The sequence below is a fragment of the Boleophthalmus pectinirostris genome, unplaced genomic scaffold (genome assembly GCF_026225935.1).
Source record: "Boleophthalmus pectinirostris isolate CB_2022bp ecotype Guang Dong unplaced genomic scaffold, ASM2622593v1 HiC_scaffold_20, whole genome shotgun sequence".
In the NCBI taxonomy this organism is placed as follows: Eukaryota; Metazoa; Chordata; class Actinopteri; order Gobiiformes; family Gobiidae; genus Boleophthalmus; species Boleophthalmus pectinirostris.
Window position 1 is genome coordinate 27,794,561 of NW_026571153.1, and position 18,095 is coordinate 27,812,655.

The 18,095-nt window shown below is 38.5% G+C and overlaps 1 protein-coding gene across 1 annotated transcript; it reads left to right on the plus strand.

The window, feature by feature from the left end:
- The first annotated feature begins 14,368 nt into the window (after positions 1-14,368).
- Positions 14,369-16,627, plus strand: LOC110170127 (uncharacterized). The gene is made up of 5 exons (XM_055156212.1): positions 14,369-14,451; positions 14,567-15,246; positions 15,830-15,952; positions 16,362-16,390; positions 16,488-16,627. The coding sequence occupies exons 1-5, from the start codon at positions 14,369-14,371 to the stop codon at positions 16,569-16,571; spliced, it is 999 nt and encodes a 332-aa protein (XP_055012187.1). The 3' UTR covers positions 16,572-16,627.
- The last annotated feature ends 1,468 nt before the right edge of the window (positions 16,628-18,095 follow it).

The following is an 18,095-nucleotide window of genomic DNA, read 5'->3' on the forward strand; positions in this document are numbered from 1 at the left end:
TATATATATATATGTGTGTGTGTGTGTGTGTGTGTATGTTGATATTTAACATTTTGTTACATAATTCCATAATTCTTGCATTATATATTTAATGTCTTCTGTATGTATCTAACATGTAGACTGTAGTAACATAAAGCAAAGCAAACACTGAATGAGAAGGTGTGTCCAAACTTTTGACTTGCAGTCAAGTCACTTTTATTCAAGATGTGTTTATGCTTAATACTATGTGAAAAACACTCCAGAAAGAGTCATGTAGAGAGGAACAACCAGACACTTGACCTCAATACAAACCTTGTCCAATTAATGATGCACATGTTTAAGAACAAGGGGAGTCCACTATCAAATCTGCATACATACATAATTATGTATGTCTCCTTTAAAAATCCTGTATTATACAAAACTACTGAGACTTAAGCCATATTATAATGGAGCTGTGTTTTGTTTCATTCACAAATGTTTTAGTAACTCTTTATTATTTGTCTGTCTACATCTACAAAGCTCAAAATTCTCTGTTCCTCCTTGTGATGTCATGAAGTGGTAGTTTTCAAGTTAACAGTTCCTTTTACCTTTAGTTTAGTTGAGATCAGAAATTTGAGCTCTGAAATCATCCAAATGATTCTAGTGAAGGTGTAGGGACTTTAATAACATAGTGGAGCACTTCCTTGTATTACTACATGACATGACAAAGTGTTTTCAGCTTGAGAGAAGAAGTGACCCTAAATATGCAGGATTTGTAAGTGAAACGTGAATGAAACAAAACACAACTCCATGTATGTTTGTGCTGAGGAAACATTATAAGACAGATCAGAAAATAGCATACTACAGGGTCTTTAAGGACATTTTGAGAAGTTTGCCCCACATTGCCATTTGATCTTTTTCTTCAGTTCACTGCACACAACTCAACCTAAAAGGGGCAGACCTCACATCAACCACACATGAAGTGGAAAAAAAACTGCCTCTGCTTTGTGCTCAACACAGTAAAAACGGCACATGCCTCAAGTGTTCATCTCGATAAGATACAGACGAAGCAGATTTAAAATTTGAAATTCTGAATTTGTCCAAGATGATGTGGCTTTATTTTTTCCTCCTGTTTTCCTGGCAAGACTGTAAGTACCACACACACTTACAACTGGCAAAGCTGCATGTTTTCATACAATGTTTATGTGGATGTTTACCGAGAGTCTGTCACCTGCTTCACCTCATGAGGATCTTATGTCTTTACAGGGAATGTGTCACAGTTATTGCTAAAAACATGACAAAATATGTTTGCAGTCATTTATAAATGAAAATAAGTTGAATGTCATGCTGTGGGACATTCTAGGCTAATAGTGATTAAATATCCATGGAGACAAGCAGGTTCTGAACCAACACAAAGTTAAATGCATAATATATATTTATGTACACTACTGGTCAAAAGTTTGGACACACGTTTAATGGTCTTTATTTTTATGACTATTCACATTGTAGATTCTCACTGAAACCATCAAAGAGGGGAGTAGGTTTACATAAGGACAGTGGGGAAATGTCATAACCAATATTTGGGGAAAACAAAATAGTCCCCAGTAATATTTGACATTTTATTTTAATAAACAAAAACATACATTTATTCAAATATTTTTCCAAACTCAGTAGTATTAATTGAACATGTTTTAGTTCACATTTTGTTTATTTGACGTTCTGAGATGTATTCAGTGATATGACGACAGGGTTACTCCTGCCGCTGTTTCATTGGCTGTAACAGAGTGATGTCATTAGTGGAGCCAGGAGCCTAAACTGGGGAAGCGGCAGGACAGGGCCGCACCTGAAGATGGCCACTTGAGCAGGAGTGAGTGAACCAAACTTTGAAAAACTTTTTCAAAAGGAACTTACTTGGCTTCATCTTCCGTTAAACTTGCCTTAGAATGAGTCACTGTGGAGAAAGAGCGACTCTGCCAACAATATTCCATGGAAAAATGTACAGACATGACCTCACTCTCCTCATGAATTAAAACTGCACATAGGCTTAGGGAATGTGCAATTATTAATAGAATACAAGAATGCAAGGGCTTGCCTTGTTAATTAGAATAATTTAAAGGTCCTGTTGGTGCATCACTTGTGGTCATACTTGGTCTCATATTTATTTTGTTCTATGGTGTTTGTTTATGTGGTGCTTTGTGTTGTGTTGTCCTGTTTTTTGATAAAGCATGTTACCCCCTGTCCCAAGACAAATTTCTTCCATGGGAGACAATAAAGGATTATCTTATCTTATCTCACAAATATCTCATCATCAACAAGCAAAGGGAAATCTGCTACAAAATGCTACATCACTGTGACCCGCTAAACAATCATCTTAGCAGTGTGCATCATACAAGAAGTAAAGAATATTATATATAATTAATCTGTTAATCAAGTAACCTATCAGTTGGTTTGGTTTCAAAGCTGAGACCAAACCAACGCTCTTGGCATCAAAACTATGAATGAACACATGTGGGATGTAAAAACAAACTCAAAACTGCTCAAAACCTTAAATTTAGAACCTTTAGATCTTTTTTTTTTTTTTTTTTTTTTTTTTATGTTTGTTGAAAAAGTATCTTTTATTCATGTTGATTCATGTTGAGAATGTGAAGAATACATTGGTGCAAAAAACTAAATTGAATCTTTGCTTTCATCAGGTGTTGTCATGGGAACATCGAAAACCTCAACTGTAATTCAAGACAGTGGATTGAAGATAGTTAAAGTTGGAGACAGCGTGACATTGCATTGCTCATGTGCAGACGACCAAATGACCTTCTTCACTTGGTACCAGCAGAAGTTGGGAGAAAAACCTGAACTGATATCCAATGTGGTTAAAAGGCATCCAAGAACCGGTAGTCGAGCCAGTCTTCCAGCAAAGATTCCACATTTTCCAAACCAGAGACAAAAAAGAAACCAACAACCTGAAAATTACCGATCTTCAGGCGAATGACACGGCAAGTTACTTCTGCGGAGTTGAAGTATTCACTGAGATCGAATTTGGCGACGGCGTTTTTGTGCATGTTCAGTCAAACACTTCTAATGAAAAATCCGTAGTTCAGGAGCAAGAAGAGAAGAGAGAACTTTGGGTCGGACAACAGTTGGACTTAAGTTGCATCGTGGAAAGAGGATCTTGTTCAGGAGAGCAGCGATTCTTCTGGTTAAAACATGGAACATCTCAACCAGCGATCTACTATCCTGAAAATGACTGTGAAAGCTCCAAGGAGAACTGTGAGGTCAAACTGAAAATTAAGTCAGTAGGACCAACAGATGCAGGGACATACCACTGCGTTCTTTCAGCGTGCGGAGAGTTCCTGTTTGGGAATGGAACGTTTGTGCAAATAAAAGGTATTTATTTATTTATTTTTTTATTTTTTTAAGTTTCAGCTGAGTACTCATGTGGCCAGTCCCTCTTGTTACTATTTTTTGTATTCCTTCAGAATTTCTTGTATTTCTTCTTCATTTTATCAAACTCTTTCTTTAAGATTTTACTCATTTTGTATGCAAATAGAACATTTTGTTGTTCTTATCATGAAACCCAATGTCTGGACAGTTTTCAGAGATGTTACGGTTTGTAGAGGTGGTCATGTCCCACATCAACACACAGTCACCACTTTCAAGCACTTTTTCAGTTCAGTTTTGTGCCTCTTCTCCTTCGCACATATACTGAAAAAAAAGGTCACTGGATTTGTTTGGAAAAAAAAAAGAAAAGAAATGCAATTGGTTAGAATTATGTTTAGACTTCGAAACTTATTCAATCCCCTCTATACAGTTTCTTTTCTCAGAACATGAAAGTCACTTTTTCATGTTGGTGAAATGTGTTCAAATCATGTTGAATATGCACATTTAACTTATGTTACCTTAACATGAAAACGTGCCTTTTTTATTTTTGCATATTATTTAATTCTGTTGACACAATTACTTTAATATGCAATGTCCAATGTCCTTAAGGGGTTTTAAAGCAGGGGTCTTCAATGTTTTCCAGACCAGAGACCCCCAAACTGATGGAGAGCTGGAGCAGGGACCCCAGACTATATATATATATATATATATATATATATATATATATATATATATATATATATATATATATATATATATATATATATATATATATATATATATATATATGACATACAATTGTGTTTTATATTAGACTGGGCCTAGTGTCATGTACAAACAGCTACTCTGTTATTGTACATTCAATACTAGGGGGGGTTAGTACATTGAAGTGACTTAACAAATCCAGGCTTATCCTGAAATGCTGAGCTGAATCTAACTCCATCTCCAGTTTAAGCCTCAACTCATTCCCTGACAGAAATAAACCTGAGTCTGACCAAAAACGCTCAGGCCTGAAGTTTAGGCTGCACTTGGTGCTCACGGTGACTCTGAGAAGAACAGAGCAACGGAGCAACGACATCACGGAAAATGGGCTCAAAGTGTGACTTTTTTAATGATCGGATTAAACGAGAGACGAGCCACAGCGCACAGACAAGAGTTTGATTTGGGACACGGAACTCTTCTGGTCATTTTGATCTGAAGAGCGAGAGGGAAGACACAACTCCCCCTCCTCTCCTGTTCTCCCCCTCCTCTCTCGGTCACTCCGTGGACAGAGAGGAGGCTGTGGAGTGGAGCCTAGTTAATGCGCCTGGGGAATGAAGTTGCCTGATCCCTTCCTGATGTGCAGTAGTACGTGTGGATCTTAAGTTCAGCTGTGGGTGAAAGTAAGTTCAACAGGAAGCAAGAGACAAGGGAATGATAACAGAGAGACAGAACCCACTGAAAACCACTTCATCCTCATCCTTCAAAAAAAAAAAAAAAAAAAAAAAACACGACTAAACCAGGACCAACCCAGGCCTATTCTTGGACTAGGACTTGAAATCTAGGAGCGCCCTGAGAGAACCCCGAGCCCATGGAGCAGGTGTCCTCAAAGCGCGATTGGGCGTCGGCTGCGATTGGCCCCGTGGAGCCTGGAGTTCTGCGTTGGCCCTTTCACCTGCAGTCACCGGACGGTCTACGCGGGCGCACCTCCAGGCCCGTTCAAACATTTGGAACCGTAACGATGGCGTTTCACCGCTGTTGATATCACCATGATTTTAGCGAATTTGTATGAAGAAAAACAAATAACCCACCACTTCAATCCAGGTTAAAAATACAGTGTGATGCGCGTTACATTTGACATTTGTACCCAGTAAAATATTACAACTTATTCCCTGTAATACCACATTACTGCGTTACAGCAAAAAGCAATGCATTACAGTAATTTGTTACTTTTATAACGTTTTACTCACAACACTGATATATCCATATCTGCCACATTTATCAAGGATGTCAGAAATAAGTGAAGGTCCAGTACAGTATTTTCATGATAATCGAGTGTGTTTGCTCAGGATCACACACTTCCGTGGGAGTGTACGTGCTGAGTGGAGCTTTGGCGTTCACCGTCACACTGACTGTGATCCTCATGAGTCAGGACCACAAACAAGGTATGAACTCAACCAAAAAACAACATCACAATATCACAGTTATAGAAGTTAGTAAAACAAAAAAAACAAAGCAGAATACAATGTTCCCTCGATTATTAAAAACTAAATAAACGTTAAAAACTCTGTACCTGATGTATCTGAGCAAAATATTCATTGGCCCAGTGCATAAGCAGCTCTTCAGGTCATCACATGTCCACTGTGTGCTCTCTGCAGCTAAAGCAGTTTATTGTCCGATATTTATTTTATTTGAGCTGCACAGGGGACAACAAAAAACAAGTGCAACGGCCAAACATTAAAAAAAAAGGTTCGCTACCTACTTGTCTCTACGGAGATGTTATACCTTTGCCTGGAATGTCACACGGTATGACATTAAACATATCCATCTACACCGCAAAAAGTGGAGTGTTAAAATTGACTCTTACAGAATCAATCTGAACATTTTCTCAGGGTTTATATGAGTCCAATCTCTTCTAGAGTTAATTTAACATTTTTGGAAATGTTAATTAAGTAACATTTATCCAAAGTTCCTGTTTAATCCTGAAATCAGGAGTTATATTAACATTTTGAGGGTAAACAGAAAACACTTTGTGGGGCTATCCTGATTTAGCTAAACAACACACAGAGGTGTTTTATTTTTACACTTTATTTGAGTTAATTTAAGATGAAATTATGAACAAAACTGATTCAAACTGGTCTTCTCTTGCGGGGAGTTTGAAGTGGTGGTGGGAGGAGCCAAATTAACACTAAAGGAAGTTGAATTAACACTAGAAGTAGTAGTTGAATTAACACTAGAAGTAGTTGAATGAACACTAGTAGAAGTTGAATTAACTTCAACTCTGGCAAATAACCCCAACTCCAACCCCCTTTTTAACTTTCAAATAGTTAAAATAACACATTTAGTGTTAAGAATAACTCACAATTAGTCCTTCAGCGAATAGGAGGGACTCTCCACAGATCAGAACTGTAATATATTGTAGTGCTGTAACCTGCTCGTCTCCTTAGTGATCGATACTGTAGGTTTACTCTACTATACTGTGGAACATTCTAGACAAAGCAGTAACATCTCCATGGAGACAAGAAGGTGGCGTGGCGGACACTCCACTAGAAATGTTACGCAGTGCACCTTTGAAATATTTTCATACTAAAGCTGCACTGCGCAACTTTTCTGGTGGAGGGTCCGTCACCTGCTTGTCTCCATGGAGATGTCATTGCTTTGCCTGGAATGTTCCATGGGGTGACATTAAACACATCCATCTAGTTTTTATTCTTTACAGGTGTTTCTATTGCTTAAAAATACAATAATCCCTTTAGTAAACAGACATGCCTCTCCACAGATCTGACCTGTAATTGTAATGTAGCCTACTCTATAGTTGCTCCCTTGAGATAGAAAGATTGAATCTATACAGTGGAACATTTTACACAAAGCGATAACATCTCCATGAAGACAAGCAGAAAAGTTGCGCAATGCACCTTTATTAAAATATAATAATAATGATATAGTCAGATAAATATGCATGTTTATTTACTTTTTTAAATGTTTCATCTTTTATAAGGTACAGGATCAGCTTCTGTCAAATCAGGGGTAAGATTTGGTCATTTAAAACATTTGTCATTCACAATAGTTTCAAAAGCTTTTTTATGTAAATTCATTTCTCATTCATTTATTTTGAACATTTCAGACTCAGCCCAAAAGATCCGGACGTTCCCGAGTGCAGAGGGACGACACCTGGAGTGAGTGTGTGTATTCTGAGGTGCACCAGTAGAGGGCGCCACATGACTGCACCAAACACAGTCTCCGTTCCTCAGTGTTTGTTTTATGGAATGATGATGAATGGAAAATGAACTCTGTTGAAACTGTTATAACTGTGGCACAATGAACATTTAAAGTTCTGTGTGAATATGTAAAAAAAAAAAAAAAAAAAAAAAAAAAGTATTGAGTTTTTGTTTAAAGTGTGTTTATTTCACAACATAGTTAACAATTATATGTAAGATTTTAGATTAAAAACAAAAAAAATGTAAGATGTAAAAAAAAAAAAAAAAAAACAACATGCTTTTTAGGTGAAATTATAATTAAAATTTCTAACTAAATTGCATTATCATTTGATTAATAAAAAAAAAATAAAAAAAACCATATAAAACCCCCCCCCCCCCCCCCTTTTTTCCACACACACACACACACACACACGCACACACACACACACACACACACAAACATGAAAAATGTCATATGTACAGTTTTGGCTTTTGAGTTTTTGCTTTTTGGTTCCTTGTATTTTTTTTTAAATTTTGTGTTTAATTTTATTTGTGTTTCGTTATGTAAAATTCTAATTTCAATAAAAATCTAAATGATGAAAAAGATGTAAAACGCGTTATTGTGTTTAAAGTATTTAATTTGAACGCCTTTCCAACTTCTATAAGCACTAGCCTTACATGTTTACAACTTTAAAAAAAAAAATCATACAGAGACTAAAATGTCAATAACAGATTTCAGAGCAGAAAAGCAGTTCAAATGAGGCTCAAAACAATAGCTGCGTGTTGGACTCCATGTTGTGGGGTTTAGAGTGTGAGTGTGTCCATGTTGAAGTCCACATGTCTGCTGGTTACTGACAGGTTCAGTCTTCACACGAGATGTTCTTTTTATAGCTGCTTTGTGGTCAGTGTTATGACTCAACAGAAAACCAAACACAACTCCAGGTTCTTAATGAGGAAACAACATTATAACAGAGATGAGAAAATAGTGTAATACAGGCGCTGTAAGAAGTAAAGTTTATTTATCTAGTGCTTTTCACAGACATAGGTCACAAAGTGTTTCACCTACAAAAGATAAAAACAGGAGAAGATACACTGAAGTACATTTTGAGAAGTATGCCTCACACTGCCATTTGACCTATTTCTTCAGATCATTGCACAAGACTCAACCTAAAATGGGCACAGACCTCATTTCAAGTCAACCACATATGAAGTGGAAAAAAAAACTTCCTCTGCTATGTGCTCAACGCAGTAAGATAAGGTATTATCATAAACCTCAACTGACCACATGCTCATCTCGACAAGACACAGACCGAACAGATTTTGAATTACAATTTTCTTATTCGTTCAGCATAATGTGGCTTTATTTTTTCCCACAGCACAAGTTCAAAATTGGCAAAGCTACATGTTTTCATACAATGTCTATGTCACAGGTGTCAAACATAAGGCCCAGGGGCCAGATCCGGCCCTCCAAGACCTTTAATGTGGCCCTTGGGTGATTTTCTACTAAAATATTTTAATGATATTTTCTATTAAAATATTGGTAATTTTCTGTAGTGTTTATCATAGCAGCGTCTCTGTACGTGGCCCCTCCCACCAGAGCAGCACAAATGAAGACTTGTCTCTTTCCAAACGCTCTTAAAGGACGATCGTTTTGACTGTTGACCGTGACACCCTCATCAGCAAAATGTCCAACATGAGAAAAGTGGAGCCGAGTGCAGGATTTTCCAAGAAAAACTGACTTATTCCTATTTGAATACAAGTTTCAGGTTGTTCATAATATTATAATAAGAAAGAGTTCATCAATTAAAAAAATGATTTCTGTAATAGATTTGTGTTTCTCTGCACGAATATTTGAACTTATTGTTATTTTTGGGGTTTATATGCCATGAGTTTTCTGATCCGGCCCCTTTGGGATCAAAGTAGGTTGGATACGGCCCCCGAACCAAAATGAGTTTGACACCCCTGGTCTATGTGGATGTTTATGAAGAATCTATCTATAGGTCAAATTACTAGGGGTGTAACGATATCTAAGTCTCGTGATAAGATATCGTCACGGTATGAAGCTCACGGTACCATGTTTATTTCGATGTTGTGGGAAAGTTCGCGATTTGGTGGGGAGGCTCACACTCATCAATATCCAAATCTCTTGGTACAATATTTTTATGATACACATTTCACAGTACGATATTTATTGTGATATTTTGTGTTAATATGCTTCTTTTTCCTCTTAAAATGCCCTGACAAGACTTAATTCAAAGAACTAAGACTTAAAAGTATTAGAACTGTTATTTCTTCTTGTAGTCTGCACTGAAATGGAGCGAAGGATCATGGTCTATGGTCTTTTTTTTTTTTTTTTTATTTATTTTTTAGCTATTGCTGCACCAAAACTCTTCATTTAAGCAAAGAGACTTGTAATTCAATACGACATCACAATATTTCGGTTACTGAGTGTGTATACATGCACATCAGTGTCCCGGTTATGATTGGGTTTTTTGAGTATTCCGGTTTCTTCATGGTGCATGTAAACACAGTATCGTTTCAGTATCCCGGTTATGGCAGTATCCCGGTTATTAGAAACTGGGATACTGTAGCTACTATATTCCAATAGTAACCGGGATACTGTGTGTACATGCCACAGTATCCCGGTTACTGCAATGTGAAGCTGAGTGCACATGTGTCCAAAAGATAAACAAACATGGCAGCGGCAAGTAGAAGAAACTGAATTTTGTATTTTAGCACTGAAAGACTTAAATATTCTTAACCAATTGGATGGGAGAAAACATCGTAATGCAGATTTATTTAGAAGGGTGGTGGACCGATTGACAGGAGTTCCTTTTCGTACCGTTGAACAGGTGCGTTGTCGTTGGAAGATTTTAAAGAAACCATACTATCAGGCATAACATAATAACAACAAAAGTGGATCCAGTCCAGCCACTTTTAAGTTCTTTAAAATTCTAGACGATCTCCTCGGCCACCGTCCACTAGCTTCCACCACTGAAGAAGGAGTCGATATTGGCTTTGATGGCCACACAGGTAATTTACGCTTAATGGTTTGGTAAAAGTTATCCTGAATTCACTCATTTGTAATTTTTGTTTTTGTCTGTAGATGGAGAGAAATTATGCTAAAAAAGGTTTGTTTGATGTGCCCCTTCCATGTGCTTCTCTATCATATGTCAAAGATATTCAGTTGAGCTAATTCATGTTTTCAATTCTGCAGACAATAACAATGGCCTGGATGGAGCAAACGATGAAGGTGTGTGAGAACAACACTAAATTGTAATACTATAATGCTCTTTATCATAATGGAATATCTCTTATAGATTGGCATGACAATACAGCACCCACAGCACCCACAGCACCCACTGCTCCCACAGCTGCAGAAGAAAACCATGCACCACCAGAAGAAGAGCACTCTCAGCCTCAAACACAAAGTAAGTCGTAAGGTTTTACGATTCTTATTTGATGTGTTTATTGAATGTTTTTGTTCATTACATAAGAAAACTGATTATAATGATATATATATATATATATATATATATATATATATATATATATATATATATATATATATATATATATATATATATATATATATATATATATATAGTGTTATAATTACAATACAATTACAGTAATAACAATATTCAAAGTCATCATACAATACACACAAGTATAAGTACAAGTTGCTATGCCTGAAAAATAAACAGAACTAGTTACTATTTACACACATTATTTTAGTAGCATTTTTCCTATGTGTACATAAAATTTGATCACTTAAATTATTTGAAGCTGAATTAAGTTCTGAGCTCAAGCCCATGAGGACAGTTGAGGATAAGTCATATTGACATGTTTTTTTTCCCTAATTAACATGTTTTGCCTGCCATCAAAGCTAGAATTAATATGCTAGATTGTTAACCTATTATTGCCTGTTTGCATTGGCATTATTTATTGGGGCATTACCAGGCTCAGGGAACTGAACTTCAATCTGTGCTGCCTCTTGCATCCATCTTGGGTTTCTTGGCTACTTTTCCCTTCCAAAGAAATTGTGCAGGATACAATATGTGATTACCAGATATGGGCAGAATCTATAGTGGAGATCGTTTCTCTTCAACAATATCCGCCACCTTGCCTTCAACCTCCCAAATGCCATCTCGACATGGGTGTAGCCTTTCAGAAGCCAATCCAACAGAGGGTATGCAGGGTCACCAATTATGTAGAAGTTGACCCCAACACCGTCTACATCCACCACTCTCTGAACAATAGACTAGGGAATTGAAACATGACATCTTCATTAACATTAAAACTTAAGAGTTGCTGTAGGACCAACCTTAGGCAGTCTGTGAGTCTGCCTATATAGATCAGACATCCTCAGTACATTGGCATCATGGGCACTGCCATGGACTTTGCAACTCACACTCCAAAAACTATTAAACACACACACACACACTTAAAATAAATGGTACACCAAAAAACACTTGTGTGTGGACAGGTGTTTCTGCCAGTCGCATAAAGGGGTCCACCAAAACACAAAGTCGGCAGAAGGATGTTTGACTCAATCTGACAGTTGTGACATTTGATTATTTGGGAATGGGGACTATTATGGCTGCCTTGAAACAGGCGGGGACCCATGATGTAGAGAGCGATGTGTTGTAGATGAAGGTGAAGACGTCTGATGACTCTCCTGCACAGTCATTTAGCACATGGCCCGCCACACCGTCCAGACAGGCTGCTTTCCTGGGGTTATGGGGCTATGCAGGGTCTGTATTTTCCCTGTCAAGGCGGGCATAAAAGAGATTCAAATCCTCAGCACGGGTGGCATCAGCTGAAGGAGATGTTGATTTGCTCTTATAGTCTGTAATGGCCCTGATGCCCCCCCATACCTGTCTTGGGTTTATAGAGTTGTTAAAATGGGCTTCAATATGCCTCCTGTGCTGTTGTTTGGCAATATTAATGTCTCAATGCAGTCCTGGCTCTGCTATATGCTTCAGGCTCTCCGGGTTTCATTGCCCTGTACCAGTACCTGTATCTACACAGAAATTGAGGTTACTTACGACAGTGATGGTATATTCGTTCTGTGATTCACGAGTGGCCGTGTGCTGCTCTTTGAATACTTCCCAGTCTGTGTGTTGGAAACAGTCCTGCAGCATAGAAGTGGCGCCCTCTGGCACAGTCTCACAGTTTTGGTCATAGTCCCCGCTAGGGTTGCCGACTCCCTGAAAAATAAATAAGGGACACCTCATTGGCAGGGCCGGTGTCCTGTTGATTTGAGCTACCCGTCGTTTTGAGCTACATAGCACTACTGCGCATGCGCACAGCCCCCAAGTGCTGTTCCATTGTAAATGCCGTCGATTTGAACTTCCTAGGCAGAAGTGGAGTACCAAGTCACATTTTAAAAGTGCATTGGTTTTATTGTATGTTTTGTTAAGCATGTAAGCATGTGTGTGTTAGATTTGTGGCAGAATACCTACATTAAGCTGCAGGTAGCTCATTTCGACGGGACAGCCCATTTCAACAGAACATTGTAAATTGTCGTCCATGCTGCTTTGTTACAGAGGAGAGCCCTCAGGATCTTCAAGGTTTTCAGTGAAGGCCCTAGAAAAAGTTGAATAAATTTTTGTGCTACTAATATATATAAATATATATATTTTTTTTATTCTACTACACTACAGTAGAAATAATTTCTAGATCATTGTTGTAAACTTGGACTGATATTTCTTGGGATACAAAGGGTTAATATAATGGAATGGAAATGGACCAATACATGTTTTTCCAATGGTATCTGGGTAAATCAGTGACTCCTCCCAAAAAATGCGCTGGACGCCTCTATTTGGACACCTCTGAGACATCTGAAAGAAGGAGAAGAGAAAGACTCGAGAACCAGAGTTCGGAGCCCACAGCCAGGGCGGAACTTGGAGCTTGCGGAGACTCAGAGCACGCGGCCGTGCAAGCGCCATTCCATTGATTACACACTATTTCTGATTCTCATGGTAATACGGGACAAAGTGCGTCCCTTTTCAGTTCAATACGGGACGCGTACTTTTGTTTCGTAATACGGGACGATTCCATTTTTCAAGGGACGGTTGGCAACCCTAGTCCACGCGCTCTTGATCTTAGGTCTATATCGTGAATGTAGCAGCATGAAAGATGGTTCAACAAACCCAAGTGGGGGTTGACTTGGGCTCTACATGCATCTGCTACATTTGTGTACGCCTGGTTCAGAGTTATTTCTCTCTTAGTAGCCCATTTCACATTACGATGGAATTTAAAAACATGATTGAAGTCCCTAGCTGCAATAAAACACTGTCTGGATGCACAACAAAGCTTTTGTTTATGATGCCATGGATCTGGGCTAATGCTAGCTTAGCATGAGCGTCTGGTGAGGTATAAACAGCTCAGATGTAAACGACAGTGAACCTTCTGGGGAGATACAATGATCTGCACTTCAGCAACATGACTTCCACCTCTGAGCTGCACATTTTACTCACTACGGTTACATTGGCACACCAGGAGTTGTTAATGTAGATGCACAGTCCTCCGCTGGTCTTCTTACCAGACTCCACACTCCTGTCGACTCAGTAGGCCGTGCATCCCGCTAGCTGAGTAGCAGCATCTGGAGTGGTGCAGTCCAGCCAGGTTTCGGTAAAAAGCATGTAGCAACAGTGGTAAATAGTCCTGTCTTCTGCTATTTGGATTTGCTACACCTGTGTGTATTATGTTCTCTATAGTCCAGGAGCAGCAGCACCCAGCATGGTCTCTGAGCAGCTGGAGCCCTCTCCTCGGGACACTCAGCACTCAACCAAAGTTATAAAAGCAAAGACAACCTGTCTGCCACTTTTTCAGGATAATCTCCTTGTTTTGTAGGTAAAATATTCTTCTATATGTGTGAAAATTGTTGTGCTCCACATGTGCCTGATTTCAATTTCCAGATCTTTGTATTTTGTGATTTTCTCTGCCTTTTTGTAAGATTGTACTTTCATTGTAGATGGATACAATAAGCAAATAGCACATTTTGTTGTTCCTATCATGAAGCACAAGTAAAAGTTCTCACTACTTTGCACATTTAATTGAAACATCTACAGACAAAACATGATTGGCCAATCAAACAAGGCAGTGCCTTGAAAAGGAGAGAATGTGCTGAGATGAACTCAAAACTGCTCCGTCCAGGTCTGCAAAATGAGGTGGCCTACTTTAGCTCTGTGCTGTTTATTCTTGTGGGCTCTGGGTAAGTTGTGGCTTTGACATTTTTATCATTTTTCGCATGTTCTAGACACATTTGTTTAACTATAATTGTTCATTTTGCAGCACATCCACCAGCACCAAACTATGCAACCTCTTTAAATTTCACCTGTTGTAAATATTGGGGACAGCGTAACATTGGAGTGCTCTTTCAGTCCAAGTAGCGTAGCTGTCATGTTTTACTGGTACAAGCAAATCTTAGGCCAAAAACCTATCGTCGTGTCCCGCTTTTACAAACGTGAGAAAAACAGCACTTTTATTGGCGACTTCCAGAACGATCCCAGACTTTCTATCAAAAACGGGAACTTCCAGAATCACCTCACCATCTCGGATTTACGTATGTCCGACTCTGCGACCTATTACTGCATCAGCAAGTATTCACACATATTTACCTTCGAAGTCAGAGTCATGGTGGTTGTGATAAGTGCAGATTTGACGGTAGAAATGCAAAAGGATCGACAAGATGAGTTGCAAGAGACGATTCAACCAGGAAGTAACGTGAATCTTCAGTGTTTGGTGAATTTGACAAACTGCGATGGACAGCGGAATGTTTACTGGTTCAGAGCAAGAGAAGACAGACATGCAGGAGTCCTTTACAGCCACGGAGGAGGAGGGAGCAGAGATGATCAGTGCAAGAAAAATGGAAAAAGTCCAACCAAGTCCTGTGTCTACAACCTGCCCATACACAACGTGAACTCAGAGCAGACTGGGACCTACTACTGCGCTGTGGTCGCCTGTGGACAAGTCCTGTTTGGAAATGGGACAAACCTGAAATTGTACGGTAAGATTAAATTCATATATTCATATATATCATATTTGGTGTCTTCCTTATGTGCATAAAATATACAGAGTAGTAAATATGTTTTGAGAAGTAATTGAGTGAGTATTTGTGTGCAAACTTTTGACTAGTAGTGTGTGTAGACTAGTAGACTAGACTCGTCGTGTACATGTGAATGAAACAAAGCCAGGTATACAAGTAATGTTGAAACATTGGACACAAATTATGGTTATTCCAGAACCAGAAAGCAGAATGATCCTCACTCAAGGCTCTTATTTGGATTGCCAGTTTCGTCACTACCTAAACCCCAGAACCTGCAGCCAATCACACAGGAGTGCTAGTGCAACCTCTGCAGCTCAGAGAGGGAATTCTGGAGGTTATGAGCTTTCAAACGAGGTCTGTCCATATAGTGAGAATCAGAAAAAATAAATAAGTTAAGGTGCTGGCAACCCAGGTTCAGCTGTAGTTCTGTTTTCAGTCTAGTCCAGGCTGCGTACAGTTCCTTTAAGAGACCCACAGTACAGAGTTGTGCTCGTCTTCCATCTCTGCCACATGTATTAAAGATCATCAAATAATGTTTGAACAGAAACCCAGACTCCAGTAGAGGTGTACATGCTGAGTGCAGCTTTGGCGTTCAACATCATGTTGGCCGTGCTCCTCTGTGTCTCTGCTCTCAGACTGGCCGAGTCGAGTCAGGCCCATGGACGAGGTCTGAACTCAAACACAACACCACAACATCACCACATCACAGTCAAATAAAAGCTGCTAAACAAACATTAAAGGCCCTGAACTCTGTATATTTGGGCAAAATATGTATTGTCCCATTACATATATGTTGTATATATTAGGTTCAAAATATGTCTTCATCTAATTTGAAACATTGAATTGCCTGATAGTAACAAACTCTAGGATGAATATATCTATGATTAACAGAACTGAGCATGTTTGTGGTTCCAGTTCAGTTTTATAGTACAAAAACACTTAAGAAATGCATAACCAAAAATATTTTCAATACACATTTAACCTACTAAAATTTAAAAAAAGGTATATAATATAGCCATATAAATCTGCTTTTTTATTTTATTTTATTACCATTATTGTGTTTCATCTTTTATAAGGTACAGGATCAGCTTCTGTCAAATCACGGGTAAGATTTTGTAATTTAACACATTTGTCATTCACAATAGTTTCAAAAGCTCTTTTATGTAAATTCATTTCTCATTCATTTATTTTGAACATTTCAGACTCAGCCCAAAAGATCTAGAAGCTTCCGAGTGCAGAGGGACGACACCTGGAGCGAGTGTGTGTATTCTGAGGTGCACCAGTAGAGGGCGCCACATGACTGCACCAAACACACTCTTATTTCCTCTGTGTTTATTCTGTGGCACGTCAATTCTGTTGTAACGAATCTGTGTATCATTCGTTCATTTGTTTTTCAATATAAAACCAAAAATAAAAAAACGAAAAAACATTTTTTTTCATTATTTGTCTCCGAAAACAGTTTTCAATTTTGTGTTTAAAGGAATAATGGAAAAAAATGGATAACGACCGTTTCCCGTTTACGTGACTTAAACTGCGATGCCGAACTGAACCAGTACTGAACCAGGACTAAAACAGGTCTAGACCAGCTCTAAACCAGGTCCAAACCAGTCTCAATCCTGGTTCTGGTCCCTGTCTTAGTCCCAGTCTCAGCCCTGGTCTGGTCCTGATCTGGTCCCGGTCTTAGTCTCGGTCTCAGCCCTGGTCTGGTCCTGATCTGGTCCCGGTCTCAGTTTCGGTCTCAGTCTTGCTCCTGGTCTCGGTCTGGTCCTGGTCTCAGTCCTAAACAAGGACCAAACCAGGAGTATCGGGACGGGCCTGGAGGTGCGCCCGCGTAGACTGTCGGATGATCAGGGCTGAGACCGGGACCAGACCAGTATAGTCCTGGTTCAGTTCTGGTTTAGACCTGGTTTAGTCTTGGTTTCGTCCTGGTTTGGTCCGGCATTGCAATTTAAGTCACGGAAACATGAAACGGCCGTTATCCGTTTTTTCCATTATTCATTTAAACACAAAATCGAAAACAGAAAAAAACGAATCGTTATCCTTTTTTCTCATTTTGGTTTTGAACACAAATAAAGAAGAAAATAGTTATTTTTTCATTTTATTATTTTTGGTTTTATTTTGAAAAACTGAATGAATGATACACGGAGTAAAATACCTTCCTTGCTTGTAAATTGTTCCTGCATTGTGGATGGAATTTTCTTTGTTGATCGTTTTCAATTTTGTCGTATTTTTTGTACTTTTTTTTTTTCAACTTAACCAGTGTAAAACTCTGGCATTTTTTTTTTACCACAGCTTCGATTTCACCAAAGTAAGTCGTAAGTAGGTATGTAACGATAATCGAGATATCGTGTCGTCAAAAGTCTTGCAATAATATCAGCGGCCCTCAGAGTATATCCAATCACGAGTCTCTGTGTAAATGAACAGTTATGGTGATTATAAAGTCTTTCTTAAATAAACTTGGAGCAGCAGGAGCTAAAAACAGAGTGAACTACATAGACCATGATCCTCTGGTGTTGTCAGTGCAAACTACATGAAGAATGAACTGTTATTAAGCACTTTTACATCGATTTTCTTCATATTATAACAGCACTAAAGGAAAAAGCACAGTCACAATTTTGTAAACCTCCACAAAATATCGCAATGAATATCGAACCGTGAGATGCGTATCGTGAAAATATTGTATTGAGGGATTTGGATAAACATTTAGATCCCAAGTAGTAAGTAATGGTAAGAAGAAGAAAAAAAAAAGTACAATTTTGGCTTTTGAGTTTTTGCTTTTCAGCTCCTTGTGATTTTAATTTGTATTTGAT